Source organism: Gigantopelta aegis, chromosome 5 (genome assembly GCF_016097555.1).
Source record: "Gigantopelta aegis isolate Gae_Host chromosome 5, Gae_host_genome, whole genome shotgun sequence".
Lineage (NCBI taxonomy): Eukaryota > Metazoa > Mollusca > Gastropoda > Neomphalida > Peltospiridae > Gigantopelta > Gigantopelta aegis.
The window spans coordinates 19,624,585-19,649,545 of NC_054703.1; the positions used below are offsets into that span (position 1 = coordinate 19,624,585).

At 36.3% G+C, this 24,961-nt stretch overlaps 1 protein-coding gene across 1 annotated transcript; it reads right to left on the reverse strand.

Annotated features, from left to right (window-relative positions):
* Positions 1-660: 660 nt before the first annotated feature.
* On the reverse strand, positions 661-24,945 carry LOC121373360 (meiosis-specific nuclear structural protein 1-like). Its single transcript, XM_041499958.1, has 10 exons — positions 24,845-24,945; positions 22,955-23,164; positions 21,092-21,219; positions 14,120-14,222; positions 12,741-12,970; positions 10,369-10,585; positions 8,434-8,541; positions 7,923-8,045; positions 4,334-4,594; positions 661-2,911 (listed from the first exon to the last, which is right to left on the reverse strand). Exons 1-10 carry the CDS (start codon positions 24,845-24,847, stop codon positions 2,798-2,800), a joined length of 1,497 nt encoding a protein of 498 aa, XP_041355892.1. The 5' UTR covers positions 24,848-24,945; the 3' UTR covers positions 661-2,797.
* Between the last annotated feature and the right edge of the window lie 16 nt (positions 24,946-24,961).

Sequence of the window (24,961 nt, forward strand, 5' to 3'; positions counted from 1 at the left end):
CCTGAGAAGGATTTACTGTTATGTGCAGTAGACCATGAAAAGTAGGCCACAGAGACCTAGTAATAGTACGTTACACACCACCATCCCAAGCTGTTCCTACATGTGAGGTCCTGCTTGATGGTCCTGTATGCAAGATGGACAACAGACGGACAATGCCATACTATAATATGATCCATCATAGACGGGTGTATAATTTTTTTTATTACAAAGTGTTTTGGATTGCACAAGTGAATAATTTGTCCTGTATGAGTTGATTATATACTGTGTCAAAAGAAACCCAAGTAAGTACAAATACCGTATCTCCATTATGACAGTGTAGTGTCATAAAAATAATAAACAAGAAAATATAAATACCGTGAACATAGTCTCCACTATGAAAGTGTAGTGATAATCTCCATTATGACAGTGTAGTGTCATAAAAATAATAAACAAGAAAATATAAATACCGTGAACATAGTCTCCACTATGAAAGTGTAGTGATAATCTCCATTATGACAGTGTAGTGTCATAAAAATAATAAACAAGAAAATATAAATACTGTGAACATAGTCTCCACTATGTTAGTGTAGCGTCATAAAAATAATAAACAAGAAAATATAAATACTGTGAACATTCTCCACTATGATAGTGTAGCGTCATAAAAATAATAAACAAGAACAATTATTTGTACAAAATTTACTTCCATTTTATACATTTTAAGAATACGTATAAATAAATAAAAATTAATTAAAACAAAATTCCGAGATAATTTACAAATGATTGCCATCAGATCAGGGCTAGCTCTGGGTGATCAGAACATTTCGCCAAATTTCTCAAAAATGCAATTCCTATAGCTATTGTGCAACAAAATATCAATTATTACACAATTTGTTTTCGCCAAATTAAAATAAAATTTGCCAGTTGTTCTCAAAATTCGCAATTGTCGAATTTGGCGATTGTCAGAGCTAGCCCTGCATGTGAAATATAAATAAGAGTGTTGCCAGAAGAGGCAACAAAGCTTCTCTTTAATATAAACACAGGTTTAGGGTTTCTTTACTCAAATGGTTATCACAATGTTTGTATGATATGTATGACACAATAATGGAGAGCTGTACTTTGGGGGGATGGGGGGCTTGCAATGGTCAGATGCCACCCCAAAAATGTGCCCCTTTTAGAAGTGACTTTCTTCTTTAGAAGTGCCCTTGTAATGTACATGTAGCTGTCCCGCCATATATTCCTCAGAAGATAAACAGTAACAGCAGGAGGGCTGGTTATACATTAAAAATGGGGGAGGGAGGGGTACAATGCATTATCATCAGGGTTGGTGGTATCCCTCTGCCCCTCCCACTATCGATGTCCATGAAAGATGTATATTTTTTTAATGGGCCCCCACCCCCAATACCTGTTTCAGATTTAACATGATATTCATTGGTGAACATTCTGTCATGGGACAATTCCTCAACCTCAAGAAATCCTAGACTGGCCAGAAACACAGATCAACTGTAAAAGCATTTGCCTCTAATTCCATTTCCAATTTAAACAAATCTCTGCCTTGTAATCATGGGCCTTGTTACAACTATCGTAAAACTGTTCTTTGTTTCAACAATAACAAAGTAATAATATACAAATATGTTTTCTTTAACAGGTCAAATATGTGATAACAATTTAAAAACATTTTCTCATTTTCAAACTCACACTTACAAGACTAAAACTTCAAATGTGTGCACTACAAACAACAAATATTGACACAATATTGTTTACGAGGGTTTTCTTTCTTTTTTTCTTTCTAAATCCCCCCGCCCACCCCCAACTAGACTGAAACCTGTGTTAATTTAAAAAGCCTCCTTAGGGACTAACAAACCGTGCTCTATACTAGTGACTGCTTAATACAAGTCAATTTTTAGCACATTAGATGATTTGGGACAAAATAATAGGTCTCCTTAAGAATTCTGGCTGTTTAACAGATGTCTATTTGTTATGATATTATATATTTTATCAATTAATATTATTTTATTATAATTTTTGGGCAATATTTTTATTTTCCTTCAATTGTAAAATTTATTTTAAAATCACACTTAGCAGCGTAATATCCAACGGTACATTTAAATAAAATTTAAATGCTTTATTCAAATTATATTTTCACCTTTTTTTTCTACATGAAAAATTATTTTATCTTCATTTAACTGAAACAAAATTGTATTTGCTTTCTTGCTTCTTCCCCTAATGTTTGTTAATGACAATATGGACATATTTATTTATACTAGGAATGTGTTAGTAGAAAACACTTTAAAAGGTGATAATAGAAACCAGTGAACACTTCAGATGAAAATGGATGGAATAAAAATAATGTTAAATTTAAAACATGATAGTCATTCCCATACTCTGTCTCTCATTCACTTGAGATTCTTGTATTTTATATTTTAAAATATTAATTAACAAATAATCTTCTCCCTTCTTTTTTTAATATATAAAGGGGCCAACAAATTAATCCTCAAGACGATACCCTGCTTTTAAAAATCCACTACTAACATTAAAATTACCTAAATATATACAATGACTTTTTCTGTTTACCTGCCAGCTTCTATTGTCTGTATAAAACACATTTGCCGCATTACAATGTACAATTTGCCAGTCGGCAGTTTAAAATGTCTCCCCTTCAGTGTTTATCTCCCTTGGTCCAACAAATCTTTACAAAACAATGTCAGCATGTTCACTACTGTACAATGAAAATAAATAACATTTGTTGAATTTGCTGCAGGTCAGTGTGAGATTTGCTGGTTTGCAGGTTAATTTTTTTTTTTATCTCGCTTTCTATCATTTATCTCCCTTGATCCCAAGTGACTTCATCAAACATGTCGGCCTGTCGATGGCTGTACTTGTCCTTGAATTCTGGACCAAGCATTTCCAAGTCCTGACTGTCTCGAATAACTCCCTGAAAGAAATTTTTAAAATGATGATAAAATAAAAATAGAAAATTGATACGTGATCATGGTGATGATGATTCTTTGTAAATAATGTTTGCTTGTTTTGTTTAATGACACCACTAGAGCACATTTGGCAATTATGACATACAGTCTTATAGAGAGGAAACCCGCTACAGTTTTCCATTAGTAGCAAGGGATCTTTTATATTCATTCCAGACAGGATAGCACCTACCACGGCCTTTGATATACCAGTCGTGGTGCACTGGCTGGAACGAGAAATAGCCCAATGGGCCCAGCAACGGGGTTCAATCCCAAACGAACTGGGCTACGTCCCTCCCCTTATTTCCAAACACGGTTCAAACACTGTCCTAGATGTTCAACTCGGCTGCCTGGATGGTGATTAATGTGATAGTGGCAGAGCGAAGTCAAGAAAACATTGTCCGTTTATGAGAAGCCAGCACATTTTCAACTATGGTGTCAGTCGGTTTTATGACAAGTTGTTTAGAAAATGAGAAAAGAAACCCGTACAGTTCTCAAGTCTACTTTCATGTGGTAACCGTGTGGTAATGTGAACCTTTCTACACTACTTTCATAGAATTAAATATCTTGCCTACAATAAACTATGTTGGTTATGAAATAAAACAAAAAATGTCAACATGAATTAATTATAAATAATAAAAATAATAGTAATTAAAAAAAAAAAATGCATTGAGATGACCATTTGTAGGTGCAACAATAAATTACATTTCATTGATCTAAGTAGATCTGACAGTTTGTGAGAAATGGAGCTAAATGCAAACACTTGTAGTGCAAAAGTTGACATTGTCACTGTCGTAAAAGTAATAACTATATCTCACCATCTGACTTGGTCATGACTAAAATCTGAAACACATTCTTAACAACTATGATAAATGACTCTTCTACCTTCAAGTACCTTTAGATTTTCCCAAAATTTTGTCCAGATAGAAATCGTGAAAAAACATTACATTGACCTAGATTCCACATACAAAAATGTCACCTATATTGATTTCGCTAAGATCTCCTAGGACAAAATGCATGCAATTTTTTGCCTTCTGCCAACTTGCTTTTTCATGGAACAATCTTCAAGAGGGTTGGAAGCCTCTGATGATTGTGACATAATTAATATGATGTCATGAGGATTGCCCATACTATAACACATGTCATGACGTTGTTAGATTACGTCACATCCTTTGCCAGAGTATTTCATAAATAAGCAAAATGGCAGCCTACATGTTTTTTGTCCTTGGAGATTTGAGTAAAGTCCATATAAATGACATGGTTACCATCTAGTATGTAGAATTTGTGTCATTGCAAAAAACATTTCACGATTTCTGTCTGGACAAAATGTTGGAGAAGTCATTTATCGTAGTTGTTAACAATGTGGACTTTAGACAAGAAGGTGATCTCACTTTGGGTAAGAATCCCAGGAGTTTTCCGGCGTGTTCTCTCAGCAGCCTCTGTCTCTCCTCCTCGATGATCTGCTGTCGGAACTTCTCCATGCGCGCTCCCTCCTCCCGCTCCTCTGCCAGACGCTCTTGTTCACGCGCGTACTGCGCCTGCCTCTGTTCCAGCAGCGCTTCCACAGCACGCTTGTGTTCCAGCTGCTTCATGCGTCGCTTCTGGGCGTTCATCTGTTCTATACGGTCGTCCTCCGCAAACTTCGCCAGCATCTGAAATACATAACAATGTCATATTTTAAATAAGGGTTGTCTTGGGTGGTTTTTTTTTTTATCCCACTGCCCCCTTTCCTTTCTTTCCTTTGAATTCCATCTCATTTTTTTTCCTGATCTGGCAACTACCCCTATCTTTAAACTTCTGTCACTGTCCAACTCCACATCCCAGTCCTTGTCTCTCCTACTGTGACACGTGCCTGTCTCTTGTGGCTGTCCGTGTCACATATCTGCCCATTTCCCATCAGCTTTTAGCTGTGGGCGCAGCCTGACCATTTTGGAGAGTGTTCGGTGGTTACTTCTGGCATTGTTAAGAGGCATTTGTAACCACCTACTATGCTCCCCATCCACCGGTGGTTGTTAGTTAGTGCTGGGTCAGACCAGCTTTATTAGCAGCAGAGGACAAGGATGTCAGGTGGGTGCAGGGAAGTACACAGAGACTGCACCCGTGGGGGAAGTTGAGACAAGTAGGTGATGGTTTGGACACCTCAGAAGATAAGAGTCGGAGGAAATTGACAGACAGGGTCGAAACAGATTGAAATCGTGGGAAAAATTGGAAACTTTTTATATTAAGATAATGAGAATGATAGGCAGAAATGATTTTAAATACGTTTCATATTCATATGTCTTCAATTGGACAAAACATAGTGAAATTCATTTTGTATAATGGCAGGGAACATTTTGTCAGCGATTCGCTACTCAAGTTTCAGAGATCGCTACACAATTTTAAAACATTAAACAGTAGTTGATAATCAATTTTCAATTGACTATAAATATCGCTAATCAAGATTTTGAAAACAAAATGTTCCCTGAATGACACCACTACAGCACATTGATTACTTAATGACAGGGTTCGACAAATCCACTAGGCCTTGGTCTCACCTAGTGAATTGTTGGTCTGGTCAAGTGGAAATTATCAACTATTACTATAATACAAAGCTCCTGTGAGGGCTAGTACCTTTCACAAACATTTGTGGAATACTGTTAATGATGTCAAACATTAATTTTTGTTGAACACTGTTAATGTCAAACATTTGATATTATGATTATTCACCCAGTCTTCAGTTGGTTTGGTTTCTTTAACAACAACACTAGAGCACATTGGTGAATCAATCATGGGCTACAAGATGTCCAATTGTTAATAATTCTGACACAACGTTTTGAGTTGAAGCCACTACATTAGCAGCAAGGGATATTTTGTCTGCACTTTCCCAGAGACAGTACAAAACATACCATATAGCTACGTCCTATACCAGATGATGTGGACACACCCTGCTTAAATTATTTTTACAGAACACTGACATTAACACATAAATAAAACTAAAATGCATTTCATATTGTTGGTTCTTACTTGATTGACTTCAGGACTGCATCCAAATATCAATAAAGAAATTGGTTTAAACAATATTTTTATTAGCAAATCAAATTTGAGATTGGCCAACAGGCAAGTGCCTATATTAAGGCCTCTCCCTACATTTAACAAATATACATGTTATACATCAAGATGGCTAGAACAATATTACAATAAAGATAACACGGATAGTTGGGGGAATAGAAGAGAGGAGTGTGTAGAAGAAACAAAGAATAAATAGCAAACAGTTAGAATGGTTAAATGGTTAAATGATCTCGAAACGCTTACTATTAATAAGAAAATTCTGAACAGATTTAAATATAGAGATATTTTCTTGGACACTTAAATTTGAATCTCCAAATAGCAAAGTATCACACTTGAGATTATAATAGTTCAGTAAATGGGTATTGCGAGCTGCAACATATATTGGGCAAAAACATAGAAAATGTTCTGCATCTTCAACTGGATGGCCACAAGTACAAGAAGGGGTATCTGTTACATGTCGTACAAATTTGTGACCATACAAATCACTGGTACCCAAACGGAGTCGGCTATGTAGAATCTGTTGCCATCTATCACCTTCATAAAAATAAGATGGAACAGCAGGGTCGTGTTTGTTCATTTGTATTTTAAACAATTTTAATGAAGAAGAATTTCTAATATCAGGCAAAAGATTATTCCATAATTTTACTGCTGAAGGAAAGAAGGAGTTCGAAAACAATTTTGTTTGACAAAAATATGTTTGTAGATTCTCTTCATTACGCATGTAGTATTCATTACTTTCTGCAGCAGAGCGAGGTAGTTGTAAGGTTGAAAAAGTTAGTAACATGTTATTTGAAAGTTTATATATCATACAGAGTTTGTCGCTTCCTCCTTTCTAGTAAAGGTATGAAACCGGTTTCTCTATATAACAATTGGTGAGATGTTCCTCTACAGCACCACAAATTGTACGAAGAGCATCTAATTGGAGATTTTCAAGGGTGTTTGCCTGATATATAGTACAGTTGTCCCAAATTATATCTGCATAGTCAAATATGGGAAGAATAAACAATCTATATATTTTTTCTAATGCCTTTCTAGATAACCTGAATTTGAATGAATGAAGAACATTTATCATTTTACTGGCCTTATCCACAATATCTTTTATACAACAGTCCTATAAATAAAGGAATTGAATGTTTGTTTAATGACACCTCAGCACATTTTACACTACAGTTATATGAAGTCTAACATGGTTATTTTGACACTTAACGAGTACAAGAAGGAAACACAGGCTACTCCCACCAAAAAGCAACAAGAGGTCCTTTGTATGCACATTTCCACAGACAGGAAAGCACATACTAATACCTTTGATACACAAGTCATGGGGGAGGTGAGGGCTGGTTGAATAGGAGAAAACCCTCAAAAGACTGATCAGACACAAGATATAGCAATCATAAAAAAACGGAGTGGATGGATAGATAGATGGAAGGGTGCTCTGATAGACGGACATCCTGACAACACAAACTGGCAGAAAAAAAATCTGTATAAGCGCTGTATGACTGACCTGGATCCCACCCCTGCTGAATACCAGATTCCAGACTGCTGAATAATGAAACTCTGTACCCATCACACCCCAGACAAGCACTGTATGACTGACCTGAATCTCACCCCTGCTGAATACCAGATTCCAGACTGCTGAATAATGAAACTCTGTACCCATCACACCCCAGACAAGCACTGTATGACTGACCTGGATCTCACCCCTGCTGAATACCAGATTCCAGACTGCTGAATAATGAAACTCTGTACCCATCACACCCCAGACAAGCACTGTATGACTGACCTGGATCTCACCCCTGCTGAATACCAGATTCCAGACTGCTGAATAATGAAACCCTGTACCCATCACACCCCAGACCAGCACTGTATCATTTAGCTACATTCCATCTTATGCCAAATATCAGTCTACAGAGTTGAGTGATTAAGACTCTATACCTGTTTTCTGAATTCTTCCTCCTCTGCGAGCTGAGCCTGCATTCTCATGGTCTTGTACTGCATCTGTTTCTGGTGGGTCTGCTGTAGATCTATTCTCTGTCGTAACTTCCTCTCCACTTGCTCCTGTACAATCAAACAACAGTCAAAAATAATATCAGGGTTCAAATTTTAACACAGCACTGACAGCAATTGCCATGCACCCCCCCCCCCCCCCAATTTAAATTCAACCACTGTAATATTAAAGAATAAAAAAAAAAATAACTGTATTCATCCACACCATATAAAATAGCACTTTACTATTTAAACACAAAACTGTAGTTTCTTGTAAAAGCTATAATAAATTTTTTGGCAATGTTTTCTCATAATTTTTTTTTGGTTTTTTACTTTATTTTCATCAATATAGATAAAGACAAAACAATAGTTAAATTGAAGAAGTATACCATCAATGGATGTAGGTGAGCACAGGATGGATATAATTAATTACTGTGGAATATATTTGTCTGTATGTTACCTTTTCCATCTGTCGGTCCTTCTCCTGCTGTTCTTCCATATACAGATCGAGTCTCACTCTCTCCATCTCTTCACGCTCTGCTTCCTTCGAAGCAATCTGTTCCGACAACTGTAAATAAAATAAATAAGATAAATACATAAATAAGTAAATAAATAAGTAAATAAGTAAATAAGTAAATAAATAAGTAAATAAATAAATAAATAAATAAATAAATGAAGAAAGATGAAAGAAAAATAGATAAAACATAATAAAGAAAATAACAATAATAAAACAGAAAAACTAATTAAAAATAAAATTAATTAATGTATCGACTGAAAAATAACAATAATATAATAAAATCAACTGGAACATTGAAAATGTGCCGATGACGATGCACACCACTCGAATGTTTATGCTGTAACTCTAACTTAACCCTAACTCAAGTTTCAGAATGATCCAGTCAAAACTTTAAGACTTAGACTGATATTTTTCAATGTCAAACATAATTTTAATTCACATCAAGCATTCTGAGAGTAGTGCTGAAAGCAATAAATGTTCCCTACTGGGCCCAACAAATCTGCGTATCCCCTAAGTTAAGGGACATAACACGACTGGTAAAACTACGAACCTTGTTCTGAATTTACTAATACAACTGTTAAAAGTACAAACCTCCTTCTGTATTTAGTAATACGACTGTTAAAAGTACAAACCTCCTTCTGAATTTAGTAATACGACTGTTAAAAGTACGAACCTCATTCTGAATTTAGTAATACGACTGTTAAAAGTACGAACCTCATTCTGAATTAAGTAATACGACTGTTAAAAGTACGAACCTCATTCTGAATTAAGTAATACGACTGTTAAAAGTACGAACCTCATTCTGAATTAAGTAATACGACTGTTAAAAGTACGAACCTCATTCTGAATTTAGTAGTACGAACCTCGTTCTGAATTTAGTAATACGACTGTTAAAAGTACGAATCTCGTTCTGAATTAAGTAATACGACTGTTAAAAGTACGAACCTCATTCTGAATTAATACGACTGTTAAAAGTACGAACCTCATTCTGAATTAAGTAATACGACTGTTAAAAGTACGAACCTCATTCTGAATTAAGTAATACGACTGTTAAAAGTACGAACCTCATTCTGAATTAAGTAATACGACTGTTAAAAGTACGAACCTCATTCTGAATTAAGTAATACGACTGTTAAAAGTACGAACCTCATTCTGAATTAAGTAATACGACTGTTAAAAGTACGAACCTCCTTCTGAATTAAGTAATACGACTGTTAAAAGTACGAACCTCATTCTGAATTAAGTAATACGACTGTTAAAAGTACGAACCTCATTCTGAATTAAGTAATACGACTGTTAAAAGTATGAACCTCTTTCTGAATTAAGTAATACGACTGTTAAAAGTACGAACCTCTTTCTGAATTTAGTAATACGACTGTTAAAAGTACGAACCTCTTTCTGAATTTAGTAATACGACTGGTAAAGTACGAATCTCATTCTGAATTAATACGACTGTTAAAAGTACGAATCTCGTTCTGAATTTAGTAATACAACTGTTAAAAGTACGTACTTCCTTCTGAATTTAGTAATACAACTGTTAAAAGTACGAACCTCGTTCTGAATTTAGTAATACGACTGTTAAAAGTACGAACTTCCTTCTGAATTTAGTAATACGACTGTTAAAAGTACGAACCTCATTCTGAATTAAGTAATACAACTGTTAAAGTACGAACTTCCTTCTGAATTTAGTAATACAACTGTTAAAAGTACGAACCTCGTTCTGAATTTAGTAATACGACTGGTAAAAGTACGAACATCCTTCTGAATTTAGTAATACAACTGTTAAAAGTACGAACCTCGTTCTGAATTTAGTAATACGACTGGTAAAAGTATGAACCTCGTTCTGAATATAGTAATACGACTGGTAAAAGTACGAACCTCCTTCTGGAGTCTCTCCATCATCTCCTCGCGCTGTTTCTTCTGCATCTTCTGCCCAGTGTCGCGCTCATGCTGCAAGTTGGCGTACTCAATGATGCGGCGGTTTTCCGCCTCCATGCGCTCACGTTCCTGCATCTTCCACTCCTCACGCGCCTTCTTAAACTCGTCGATGTACCGCTGGGTCATCTGCCGTTTCATCATCTGTCGCTCGATCTCCCTACAAACAAATATCAACATGTCATACAATCCAGGACCCTGTTTCATGAAACAAATGAAGCTAAGGTTCATTGTAGTGACTTACATCAAATTAGGGATGGGACGGTTTCGCTTTTTTTATTTTTGGTTCGGTTTGGGTTTTTTGGTCCACGGTTCAATTTATTTGTGGTTCGGTTTATTCACGATAGTAGTACAAGTACGCCAATTATCATACATACATTTTAATAAACTATTTTACTATTTTAATTCTAAATACATTTGTATAAAATTATATCTTGACTAGAAAACAAAAATTGGATTTTTACCATGTCATGTTAGTGTGTTGGGTCAGGGATATTTGGGCTATGAGTCCCCCAGGATTTGAGTTCAGAGAATTGGTAAAATAATTTGGGGGCGAGAATGCTAAGGATAGTCTCTCCGGTGTTTTTAAAATTCAGTTGTCTTTAGATGCATTCTGGCAAACATAATATATGGATGTGACCGTGTCATGTATATGTTATAGAAATCTAAAAGAAAGATATATGTCAAGACATATTTCTGTAATGTTTATTATTACTTTGATGATGTCAAATCTTTGATGAGAAGTATAGATATTTTTTAAATATGGATTACTCGATATAAGCACAAATACATAACATATAGGCCTACTGTTGATTATTTAACTCAACACAAGTTACATAAAAAGCTATCACTGATTTAAAAAAAGAAAGAAGATAAGCAAACACAAGTGCATGCATATAATATACAATAGTGAATTATTTAACTAGTTATTATTATTTATTTATTTTTTGCTTGTACTGAAAGTGAAAAAATAAATCTGTAAAGATTTATTTTTAAAAATATATAAAAATTGCAAAGTAGTTTGCGTACATTGTAGTTCAGGAACTGTGGACAATTTCGTCCCGATAAAAACTTACAGAAATTAGCGATGTTGAATCATTTTAAATTAATATGACGGAAACTGGGTGCCATTTTATAATTCTTAAAGTTAACACGTGTTTACTTTTTTTTTTAATTTTGACAGCTTGGACAAAACATACTAAAAAAATTTATTCTCATGGCAGATTAATCACTGAGGTCAGTCCCTATTTTGGGATGTTAATTTTTTTACAGACATTTGTGGGTTCTGTGCAGGATCCGAACAGCACCTATTGCCCGTGCAAACATGTCTGGTTTAAGGGAATCGAAAGCTGTGATTGGCCAAAATACTTTAAGGGTCATTGGGATTACCAGCAATGTGCGGAAATGTTTATACATGTACATTTTTTAAAAAACCCCACGAAATTGGGAAACAGTGCACCGAACCGTGGGCCTAAAATAGCAGTTTTAGGTAACATCAAATATGGCAGATATTTGATTTAGCTTTTCATTCATTTCAGATGGTAAATTAGCCACCTATATTTTCATGTTTACCTGTTATTTCTATTCCTAATGAAAAATAATAATTATAGCTTTTATAAGAAACTACAGTTTTGTTTTTAAATAGTAAAGTAACCTTATGATTAAAGACTTCTGTACAAATAAGTTAAATAGTAGGGTACATGTAGTTCTAGACTATTTGGAATATATCGTGGATGTATTTGATGATACTGATGCAAGTAACTTTGCCAGTTGATGTCCAGACCGATCATTTCCAAATAAATAATATTGATGGTTGACATTTAAATAAGCCTTTCTTAGAATGTGAGCATGGTCAAATGGATGGAACACAGCCACAAACCTGAGCACTTTTCTGGAGAAAACCCTCATAGGCCATGTTACCCCTATCGGGTTTACCCCTAGCCTCTTTACCCAACACCCTCCAAACCTCCTTTTTCCAACTGCCTCTCTAGGATAGCAGTTTCCCTCCCTCTATCCTCCATAGTGCTAAGAAAGAAAAGCCACTTACTTCTGATCCATTTCATAAATTTTTCACAACCTCCTACACTACCTCTATGTGATTCCTACTGCCCCCATATGACACCCCCACCCACGTTTTCCTTTATTTCCTCCATAATTAAATCACTCACTTCTGATCCTCCTTGTATATCTTGTGTACGATCTCGTCTATCATGAGTTTCTCCTTGTGACCCCCTACTGCCTCCCTGTATCCCCCCCCACCCCCCCCATTTCCCCACCTCTCCTCCATAGTACTGAATTCAAGTAAAAGTACTCACTTCTGATCCTCCTCGTATATCTTGCGTACGATCTCGTCTATCATGAGTTTCTCCTTTAGGAACTCCTCGTAGGCCTGCTGCCTCTTGTGCTCCTGCTCCTCCAGCTGTCTCTCGAGCTCCTGCTGGTAGCGGACCTGCTCCTTGTACCGTTCCATCGTGCGGGCCTGCTCTGCCTCCTCCGCACGCTCATGCTGCTCCTTCATCTCACGCGCAATCTCAGACTCTCGCTTCTGTAATGTAAACACACTTTTACTTCTCATAATGAACTAAGGGTGGACAACCCTACTGAGTTAGACTCTCACTTCTGTAACGTAAACATGCTTTTACTTCTCATACTGAACTAAGGGGGGACAACCCTACCGAGTTACACTCTCACTTCTGTAAGGTAAACACGCTTTTACTTCTCATACTGCACTAAGGGGGACAACCCTACTAACTCAAACTCTCGCTTCTGTAATGTAAACACGCTTTTACTTCTCATACTAAACTATATAAGGGGGACAACACTACTAACTCAGACTCTTGCTTCTGTACGGTAAACACGCTTTTACTTCTCATACTGAACTAAGGGGGACAACCCTACTAACTCAGATTCTTGCTTCTGTAAGATAAGCATGCTTTTACTTCTCATACTGAAGTTAACTTCTCAAACTGTACTTAGTCGATTACCCTACTTAGTTTTCTGATGTCAGACTCTCGCTTCTGTAACGTAAACATGCTTTTACTTCCGATACTGAACTAAGGGGGACAACCCTACTGAGTCAGACTCTCGCTACTGTAATGTAAACACGCTTTTACTTCTCATACTAAACTTAGGAGATTACCCTACTGAGTTTTCTGATGTAAATTGGTGGTTTTATTGTCAGACATTTAGCTTTATTGGTGATGTGTTAGGGTGACTCAGATGGGATGTACAGTGAGGTAGTTTATTTTGTTGTGTGTAATTACCAGTGTACCATGGCCATTACAGTCACTTTATCAACCAAATATGAAAATAAACTGGAGGCATACTGAAAAATTACTGGAAACATACAGCAAATATACTTGAAATGTTTTGCAAATATACTGGGAGATATACTCCAAATATAGTGGAGACATACTGCAAATATACTGGAAACCTACTGCAAATATACTGGAAACATACTGCAAATATACTGGAAACCTACTGCAAATATACTGGAAACATACTGCAAATATACTTGAAACCTACTGTAAATATACTGGAAACATACTGAAAACCTACTATAAATATGCTGAAAACCTACTGCAAACATATTGGAAACCTACTGCAGATATACTGGAAACCTACTGCAAATATACCTACGGCAAACATGCTCAAAACATATTGTAAACATAATGTAAATATGCTGAAAACATACCATTTGATCAAACCTCAGAGCATCTTTCTCAGCCAGCTGGGCAGCTCGTTCCTTGTTCACGTAAGCAGCCTTAAGTTTTGCTTCCAACTCCCGCAGTTCCAGGCTGTGGAAAAAACACTCACAAATGAACAACACTTTGAGCATCTTCTCTTTCATGAATAATAACCTAACCTCTTTAACATGTATGTGTTTTCCCCTGCTAATCTGTACTGGTCCGAATGTCTCAACATCCACCGACTGGCTAAACTGTTCTACTGTCAGGGCTTTAGATTGCATCAAAGTCAAAGCGATAAACGTTATTGTATATGTATATATGCCCAAAATAATCACACCCAAATTAAGTACAAAGATGCTGACCTCAAAATATTTCACCTCAAAACCACTGAAATGTTAAGTTTAATTAGATCAAAATAATCTGAAATGCATTTGTGAATATTGATAACTCTCCAACAGCTGTTAATGACAGTACAGAACTAAACCGACCTTCCTGCACTCACAAAACATAGGAAGTCCCCGTTGTGACCAAATTAATGAAAGCTAAAGCTTTGACTTTGTCACGGGTAAGCAAATTTCAGTCCTTATTTTCCTGGAGGTCAACATATATAACTTAAAAGTTAAAGAATGGTGTATAGTAATTGAACACAATTAACCAGGGGTGGGGAAAAGCACTTTTTCCCCGGTCTGGGACCGATTCTCGATCTCTGAGACCGAAATTATTTTTACAAAATGTGTGTTTTGACGGTCCCACTTTTGTCATTCTAGTCGGCCCGAAGCACCTGTCCATTTCTATTACTGGAACAAATTCCTATTCATCAATTGGACCGGCCTGCCCAGACATCGGTATCTTGTGCATGATTTAAAATAATAAATAAATAGTGGTCAATATGACTGGTGTTTTAGATGTCTGTGATTTTAAAGTCTGCCATAAGTCGGACGGTCCTACAGTAATATCAATCCACTGCTACTAGGCTAGACATTTGTCAAAGCGACTGAGCTGGTCATGAGATTAAACAGATGCCATTCTTGGTAACAAAGCTATCAAGGTATTACACTTCAGTTAAAACAAAGGACCCAGAGTGTGCAACTGGTTACAATCAACACCTGTCAACACCTGTGTACGGAGCTATGTACGGTCAAGTGTTCGAGTCCGAGGCAAGAGGCTTTTGTGAAATATAAACTGCTTGAAATAGCATAAAATATACTGATAATAGTGATATAATCTATACATGTATTTTTGTTGACTGTTCAATGTAGTGTATCCAATAATTATAAAGGACTTCAAGTGGGCATGAGCAGAATAGCTACACCGGCCATCTCTAGAGACAGTAGAGGTCAAATGTCATCCAATCAGTTACGTTATTGTTTTGTCTAAACATGTGCTAGCTCACGCTGTCAAATGCTTCAATGGTGTCATCTTTTATTAATTTTCAGGACACTGTACTGAATACTCATACTTTTTATACATACATGGGAGCTAAAATTCATAACTTTTATTCCTGATGTGATCAAACATTTTTTTCTTTCATGTTTTGATGTTTATCGTTTCACGTTCATGATTCAAGATAAAAATATAAAAACGCCACTAAGATTTAAAAAAAAAAACACTAATTGGAAAATATTGCCTTTTAAATGATTTTATAATTTTTATTTTTATTCCTTTCCTCGCCTAACCCCTGAACCTCACGGTAGTGATGACATCACATGGAACCGATTGACAATATTATTTTCCCCACCCCTGCAGTTAAGCATGGCTGCTTGGTGTCTTAACAGTGACGTTATTTATACACTTTATCAAGAGACAGAGGTGGGAATCATAGCAAAAGTGCAGCAAGGGGCGGGATGTAGCCCAGTGGTAAAGCGCTCACTCGATGCACGGTCGGTGTGGGATCGATCCCTGTAGGTCTTGTTCAAGCCAGTGCACGACGACTAGTATATCAAAGGCCATGGTATGTACTACCCTGTCTGTTGGATGGTGCATATAAAAGATCCCTTGCTGCTAATCAAAAAGAGTAGCCCATGAAGTGGCAACAGCGGGTTCCCTCTCTCAATATCTGTGTGGTCCTTAACCATATGTCTGACACCATATAACCGTAAATAAAATGTGTTGAGTGCATCGTTAAATAAAACACTTCTTTCTTTCGTTTTTTTATATGCAATATAAATTCGGTACACGTTTTGAACATGGCACGGTTTCATTTGCAATGCAAACTGGTCGCCATTTTAACTTTGCGAAAACAAGGCAGAGTTTGGAAAACCCTGTTTACCTGTGAATATAATGCCTATTTTACCACATCCACATGATGTTTTCTTATATGCAAGTATGTCTTCTGCAAAAGTTGTCAGTGTTTCTGCCATAAAGACATTTTTGGGGATGGCGCTATGAAATTTAATGCAACCACAGTCAACAGGGGGGTATGGGGGACCTCACCCAGAAAGAAAATGAGTTACATTTAGGGTTAGGGTTAAGAAAATCATACAGTAATGATAAGAGTAATTAATTTTGTCAAATTGTTAACTTTAAAAATTAAAATCTGCCCAAATATTTGGGTATGGTGCCATACCCATTTTACCCTCTGGCAGAAACCCTGGTCGTCCATGTTTATTATTTGTTTGAACCCTTCATTTGTAACCATACTTTTTTTTATTTCCAGTGGGGTTTTCAATATCGGCTATTTTTGTTAATTTCCGAGATTGGAATATTTTTTCTTTGTATCAAAATGAGAACCAAAATAAATTGTTTGTTGAAGTTAATCCGGATTACAAACGAACACAATTACCATGATGTCGGCCGTTCTTATCGTTTTATGTGACATTACCTGAGGACTTCCGATACTGACCCATTTGAAACAACTCGGCCATTTGATTCTTAATTACACTTCAGCCGAGGTATTCCCAGGGAGTTTGTTTTGAATTACATTTTTTTTTCTTTTTTCACTACTTTTTTGTTTTTGTTGCAAAATAAAATCATGCTGACAAATAATTTTATATATGAAAAAAAATTAAATAAAAAATGAGGGAAAGAATTTTGAGCTAGTGATTATATATATATATATATATATATATATATATATATATATATATATATATATATATATATATATATATATATATATATATATATATATATATAGGCTAATGTATTTTTATATTTACTAACCCGGATGACTGGCATTTTTTTTTTTTTTAATAGACCTACAAGCCTGGAACATGATGAATTTCTCGGCAGTCACAGTGTAATGACTAGATGTTAAGATACAATGTACACAATGTATATGAAAATAATGTTATACTGACAGTCCAGGTAGAAGGAAGGATTGTAATCTGCATGGTTAATTATGTTTTAAGCAAATCGTATTTTATTTTATTGACAAACACTAAAATATTGTTCTATGTCCAAACTTAATGTTTTCTCATAGTATAATGTTGTTTGGATATTGATAAATGTATTTACTTTACCATTTGAAAAAGTTTAAGTTGGGCAAGTAAAAGTGCACGAACACTGCCACTTAGATATTGCTCGAATCTTTGTAAACTTCAGATAGGATGAATAAATATGGAAAGACAAGTTGAGGTTGAAAGTTAATGAAGAGCAGGGAACATTTTGTTCAGTATTAAGTCACAATTCGCTATGCAAGTTTCAGAGATTGCTACAAAATTTAAAACATTAAACAGTAGGGGAGGGGAGGGTTAGTTGAGCCACTGGGTTAGTTGAGCCACCCCTTCCCATTTCTCTGTAAAGAGTACTTTCAGACAGGTGGTGACACCTATTGACAGCTGATGACCCACTTTGTCCTTGACCTAAGAAATAACATGTCTGCCATTTGTATAAAATTTGAGAAGGAAAAGAGTGTTTTTCACATGGAAAAGTTGATTTCAACAAACAAGGTAAGTTGTTTACTATTTAAATAACTGTAAAGATTGTTAAAGTTATATTAGTGGTAATCAATAGTATAATAACTTATGTCTTTTCAAAACAAGTTTGAATCAAATACAAGACATAACTTTTCCTTGATTAAGCAAAATGTCAAAATGGTGGGAATGGGGTAATTTGTGCCACCTTGAGTTGGGCAAGTTGTGCCAGTTGGGGCAAGTTGAGCTATGGCTCATTTTACCCCATTGTATTTTTCAGGATGTTTTGTGGAAGACCTAAACATGTAGATATATAACACATAATATGCATCAGTATGCCACGTCTCTATAAACGAAAAACCAGAAGGGGAAATACCCCATAGATATCTTAGAGAGAGCTGCTGCGGATGTTAGAGGTGGTAAAAGTATACGCTCTGCAGCTAAGGATTTTGGAGTGGACAGAATGACATTAAAGCGTTTTATCTCAAAGCGTGATGTTGACCCTGAAGCTATAACTGGATATTCTGCCATCTCTAGATCACATGCAGTGTTCACACCCAAAATGGAAGAGGATCTTGCAAATCATGTGAAACAGCTTTGTGATCAATTCCATGGTTTATCTCTACAAAAATGTCTTAAACTTGCATATGAATTTGCATCATGTAACAATCTGCTTATGCCAGACAATTGGCAAAGAGATGGTAAAGCAGGAAAGGACTGGTGGTTTGGTTTCAAACAAAGACGTCACCTAACAATTCGCAGCCCTGAGGCAACATCTATGGCTAGAGCTACGGCTTTTAACAAACATTCTGTCAGTCAATTCTATGACAATTCTGCAGCTGTAATGGACAAGTATCACTTCCAACCTCAAGATATTTATAATACTGACAAAACTGGTTGTACAACGGTGCAGAGGCCTAGTAAAATCATTGCTGAACAAGGGAGAAAGCAGGTGGGATCCATAACCTCTGGTGAACGAGGACAGTTAGTAACAGTAGTTTATACCATTGGAGCCTCTGGTAATGTGCTACCCCCAATGTTCATCTTTCCAAGAGTGAACTACCACGACCATTTCATCAGAGGTTCTCCAAATGGTTCAATTGGGCGTTGCACCAAAACAGGCTGGATGAATGAGGATATATTTGTGGATTACTTACAACACATAATTCACCATACAAGATGCACACAAGAACGTAAAATACTTCTGATACTGGACAATCATGAAAGCCATGTTTCACTTCGTGTTGTAGACACTGCCAAAGCCAACGGAATAGTTTTGTTAACCTTGACACCTCACTGTTCCCACCGCCTTCAACCCTTGGATAGATCAGTATATGGGTGGATGGATGCGTTCGAATCCAGGAAAGACTAACAATATACGACATCCCTACTCTGGTGAATGAAGCCCACCTGTCAGCGATAACACCAAGAAATGTGCTATCTGGCTTTAAAAACACAGGGATCTATCCATATAACAGAGATTTGTTTGCAGACACTGACTTTGCAGATGCTGACTTTGCAGCCGCAATGGTCACTGATCGTCCCATTAAAGTAACACAGCCTGGCCACGAAGGGGATCAACCTGATTCCACTGATGATACCACTGCTTACTCCCTTACAGGTGCTCCTAGTTCATCAACTACTGAAGCTCAGTCTAATGCTGAACATGTAACTACAGATGAGATCCAGAACAGCATGGAAGGTCCGTCCACCTCTCTGAATTACTCTGAGGATGTGACAGGATATGTGTCACCATCTTCAATTTTGGAACTTCCTAAAGCAGAGCCACGCAAAAATGTAACTTCGCGTAAGAAAAGAAGCACCAAGATATTGACAGATACTCCAGTTCGAAATGAGATAGCAGCAGCTCTGGTTAATAGTAAACCCAGAGGGCAGAAGACAAACAAATCAGTTAAAAAGGCCCTGTTCAAAACCACAAATGTTCGGAAAAAACGACGAAAGGTGGCATTACCTCTTGACTCTAGTAGTTCCACTGATGATGATAGGGAAATGGAGTTGACCGACGAATCCGAATATGAAGATGATGGTGTTGACGAAATTATTCAAGGTGATTTTGTCATTGTCAAAGTAGCAGGAAAGACACGCGTCGTTCATTTCATTGCTAGTGTTGACTCTATTGACGGTGATGAATTTGAAGGTGTTTTTCTTCGAAAAGTATCTGGGAAAGTTCAAACTGGACCTAGTACCTTTGTCAAAAACCCTGATGATGTTGCTTCCTTCCCTCGTGAAGACATTGTATATAAATTGCCTGAGCCAAACCAAGCTGGAGGTACAGTTTGTAGAGCAAATCAGTTAATTTTCAACTGTGACCTTAGCTTGTGGAACCTATAGGCTAACATTAATATCTATGTCTATAGCAAGCTGTTGACATTACAAAGGTATACCCAGTGAAAGCTTTACTGATACCAAGATGGTTTTGTTTGACATTTTGTTAATGATGTGTTTTTCCAATTAATAGTAACCATGTTTGTGCATTCTGAAAACAAAAAACATTTACTGACATTAAAATTGTTATGTTTGACATTTTATGATTAATTGCCTTTTGTTGTTTGGTTACTGTAGAGTTTTGAAGAACGCTTTTTATTATATGTGTGTTCACATTTCTAGTAACCATGTTTGCATTACTAAAGTGCATTCAGAGAGCCGTATTGATGTTAAGACCGCTATTTTTGACCTGTCAGACCACATGTATTTGATCTATCATGCTAGCATCACTGGTAAGTATGAATGACATGATGATGTATGCATTACAATATTGATCATCCTCTAATATCTCATATCTTACACACAGGACACAACTTTGTAAAAAGTGGCTCAACTAACCCGCCCCTCCCCTAGTTGTTAATAAATTTTCAGTTGACAAGAAATATTGTTAATCACAATTTTGAAAACAAAATGTTCCTTGAAGAGCCCAGCTCAGCAACCTCTGTCTAGCTCTAAAATTTTGCCGTAATATCTAAATATTACATTTCCAAAATTGTAGAAACCCAGTTAAAATCAAATTCTCCAATTGTTTTTCAAACTGCAGTTTGCAAAGCTGGCATGTACCAGAGCCAGCCACGGGACCACTGAGCTACGTTAACCCCTGCAAAACGAACTGACCTAGTTTCGCGAATCTGCTGCCGTGTTTTCTCATTTCTCAGTTCTTCCTGTTTCTTCCTTGCCAGCTCCCGTGCCAAATTCTCCTCCTGTTCGTACTGCTGACTCTTGATCAACCGGTCGCGCTCCGCCTTAAGTAAACACAACTCACATGGTTACTTTCAACTCTACTTCACACTCATGTGGAAAATTCAAATATATCATTAAAATTACATAAAATGGGGAATTTAAACTGCAAATAAAAAAAATATAAAAAAGCAAACGGGTGCTGATTCAAAGGCAGGCTGCTTAGGGTGCACACCCTATCCTCCAAATTTAATGTGCCCTGAAAATTCTATTTAAAGTATGAATTTAATGGATTTGTCTCACTGGTGAAGATATAATCTTTGGGGTGAGCTAGATGTTTCTAACGGAAGATTAATTTTTAATAATGCATGTTAGTTTATTTGTATGTGCTTTTTTGTTCATAATGCACCACCCCCACCCCACTAGGAAAATCTGGCATCTGCATTTGATGGAGAAAGGGTGAAAACCTGCTGCTAGCACCGGCCACTTCTCCCAAAACAGCAGAGCAGTGGATCTTTTAAACATGCACTTTCCCATTCATGTATCATAGTCTGGATTGGACGGGAAACGTCCCAGGTCCATCAAGAGCGATGAGAGTGAGTCCAGTGTTCTCGCTGGGTGAAAATTAAAGGAGGGCGGCCGCTCGGCACCACACCCTTCAAAAAAAAAAAAAAAAAAAAACACCAATAAACGAAAAGAAAAAAAAAAAAAAAAAGGGGGGTGGGGGGTGGGGTGAGTAGTTTGGTTACCATATTGTTGTGTGTTGGTAGACTTTGTGAAAAAACATACTCCTTATTTTGCCTACAAAAAAGTGCAAAGGGGTTTATAAAAAGACTCGTCTTTTAATTGAACCGAAGATGATATCGGTCTGACATTTACGGGCAGTTCCGGTTTTGCTGGACCGATCAGTTTTAATATTATTATTTTTAATAAAGATTTCAAGATATACGAAAAACAATAAAGATGTTTGTAAAGTGATCTCCTAATGTCAGATACATTTTTGTTATTTCCATCTTCATCGAATGAATCAATAGCTGTGATAAAATATTATCGCCAGCTGATAAAAAGTAGTTTTGTTTTTGTAAAGACGGTGTAAATATTATTTGGCACTCAAGATAAATGATTTTAATGATAAACACTACCACTTCCGTTGTTTTTATAAGCGTTCATATCCCCTCAAAAAAATGAAAAGTATACAATATTTTATAAAGAACTGCTGAATAAACAGAATAACAGAAAGTAAAAATCATCAGTTTCAACCAATTATATCTGCAACTGAGGACAAAATATCAAACGATAGTTAGTGGAAACAAAAGACAGAATGACCGTTCTGATCACGTGACAAATTTGGCACCAAATAAGGTTTTTTTTCAATCGGAGATTGCCGAATCAGTAAAAAATTAAATGTTTTCATTGCTTACATAAAATATAACTTTTATTGTGTCTATCAAACATACAAATGGATACAAATATTGGACAAAATAGAGGCTGTTAAAAATACTGTTAAATTATGTTACGGTAACTGTCGTAAATGTTTCGTCAATTGCTTTTTTGTACACAACGCGGTTGGTTTCCTTTGATGTCCAGTGTGCAGACTGATCGTTGTTTTTTGTGTGGAAAAAAGTGCATTTGGAAATAGCAGAGATAGGTGCTGGAAAATAAAGAGGGGCGCTCAAAAATAAAGGAGGGCGGGGAACGTGAAAGGAGGGCGGCAAAATGGAATAGCGGGGAGGGGCGCCCTGCTTAAATGGAGCAGCGAGAACACTGGTCCATAGAGTGAGAGAAGAGTTGTATACGTACCCTCAGTATGGCTTCCTCCATCTCTCGCTCCCTGTTCTCGACCTGCTGCCTGCGCAGGATGCGTTTGTCGACGACGCGGTTCTCACGCTCCAGGTTCGACTGGATCATCTTGGCGCGTGCCACATCGCGCAGCCGGTCATGCTGCTTCTCCTCGTTCTCACGGTTCTGGTCCATCATCTTCGTAACCATGGCCGCACGACGTATCGTTGCCTGCAATCAAAATTAATGTAAAAGAAAATTAAACAACTAGTCCAAATTGACTGACATAGGTAATTTTGATGCCTGATAAGTGACAAACTGTGACATGTAGAGGCGAAACATAGCCCAGTTGTAAAGTGCTTGCTAGATGTGTGGATGGTTTGGGATCAACCCCTGTCAGTGTGCCCATTGGGCTATTTCTCATTCCAGCCAGTACCCAATGACTGGTATATCAAAGGCTGTGATATGTACTATCCTGTCTGTGGGATCCCTTGCTACTGATGGAAAAATGTAGCAGGTTTCCTCTCTAAGACTATATGTCAAAATTACCAAATGTTTGACATCCAATAACCGATGATTAATAAATCAATGTGCTCTAGTGTTGTTAAACAAAAACAAACTTAACTTTAGTTATCATCTAAGGTCGATGACAGTCACTCTTCGCACCCTTGTTTTGGCTTTGTACACAATAAATATAATGTATCTTACTGTAATTTCACTTGAAATTCATATTACGTAAAAGATTCAATTTTTTAATCACAAGATTTTCGTCAAACACATTCAGGTACTTTATTAATGTTCAAGCAAAAACATTTCAAAAGCAATTTGACATTGGAATTTTTCCAGCGTTCTTTTATTCAGTTTATAGTTATTGTAAAGAGATGAAAAGTGACATTAAAATAAAAACTGGTCTACTAACCTTGACCCCTATCAAAATTCTATAACAAGCAGACAATGCTGTTTACATGTCAGTATGTTTTTATTTTTCATAATTGTGGACAAAATATTACGTTTAAGTTTTAAAAGATGAAAGAAATAACATATACCTTTTGTCAAATATATATATATATAAAAATTACCATTGGATATGTTTTGATGGTAGGACTTTCCTTTACTATTAGCACTGTCACATATAAAGAATATTATAAATACTTATCATAGAGTTAGGGTTAGTGACAGTGCCAAAGGAAAGTCCTTTCATTTTATTTATTGTGTATGAAAGGAACCAAAATAGTGATTTCCCTAGAAATTTGGCAAGGCATGGTAGACCAAACACTTTTGGGGCACTTGTATTTCATTAAAAATACACAAAAATTAATTGAAATAAACATTAATGTAATTTATGTGCTTGCTTTAATAAATGAATGGCAAAAGATATAAAACTTTTTAAAAGGCATATTTTATTAATTAATCATACTTTTTTAGGTGTCTTATAAAGGCAATTTTAGAATTAATTACTGAAAAAGGCTTGTTTAATCTCAGGGCAGCATGGTGCTGATTAAGGCAAGATGGTGCTAGACTATTAAGGCATGGTGCCGCACCATGCTAAAACAAGCTAGGGAAAACACTACAAAACAAGGGTGCAAAAAGTGACTGTTGTCCTAAACTAAAGTATACATGTGGAATCTGTCATGACATTGTAATGGGTTTTTTTCAAGATTTCTGGACAAAATGTGGAGGAAATCTAACAGTAAATAAAGGTAGAAGCGTAATTTATCGTAACGGTAGTTGCTGGCAATGTGGTTCGGACTTTAAAATCTTAATTTCTATTGGACACGAAAATACAATCCCCACGAATATTAAACCTTGTACCATACATTGATCAGTGCAAATATATTTTAAATGTCTCGGTAACAAACTTCAAAATAATCATACAGTTAGTTTCCAATGTCGAAGAAGACACACGCTTACCATTTTAATACTGTTTTGAAGTCCCCTTTATTCAGATTAATATGATTAAATTTTATTCAATGCTACTTTCATAAATTGAGCTTCCGTTTGTTGTGTTGGTATGGGCAGGTTTATTTT

Excerpts from the sequence above, each read along its gene's own strand:
- LOC121373360 (XM_041499958.1), bottom strand. Across the intron at positions 12,971-14,119 it reads CTCTGAGGTTTGATCAAATG|AAGCGAGAGTCTGAGATTGC; the intron begins GTATGTTTTCAG and ends TTTACATTACAG. Across the intron at positions 10,586-12,740 it reads ATATACGAGGAGGATCAGAA|GGAGATCGAGCGACAGATGA; the intron begins GTGAGTACTTTT and ends ATTTGTTTGTAG.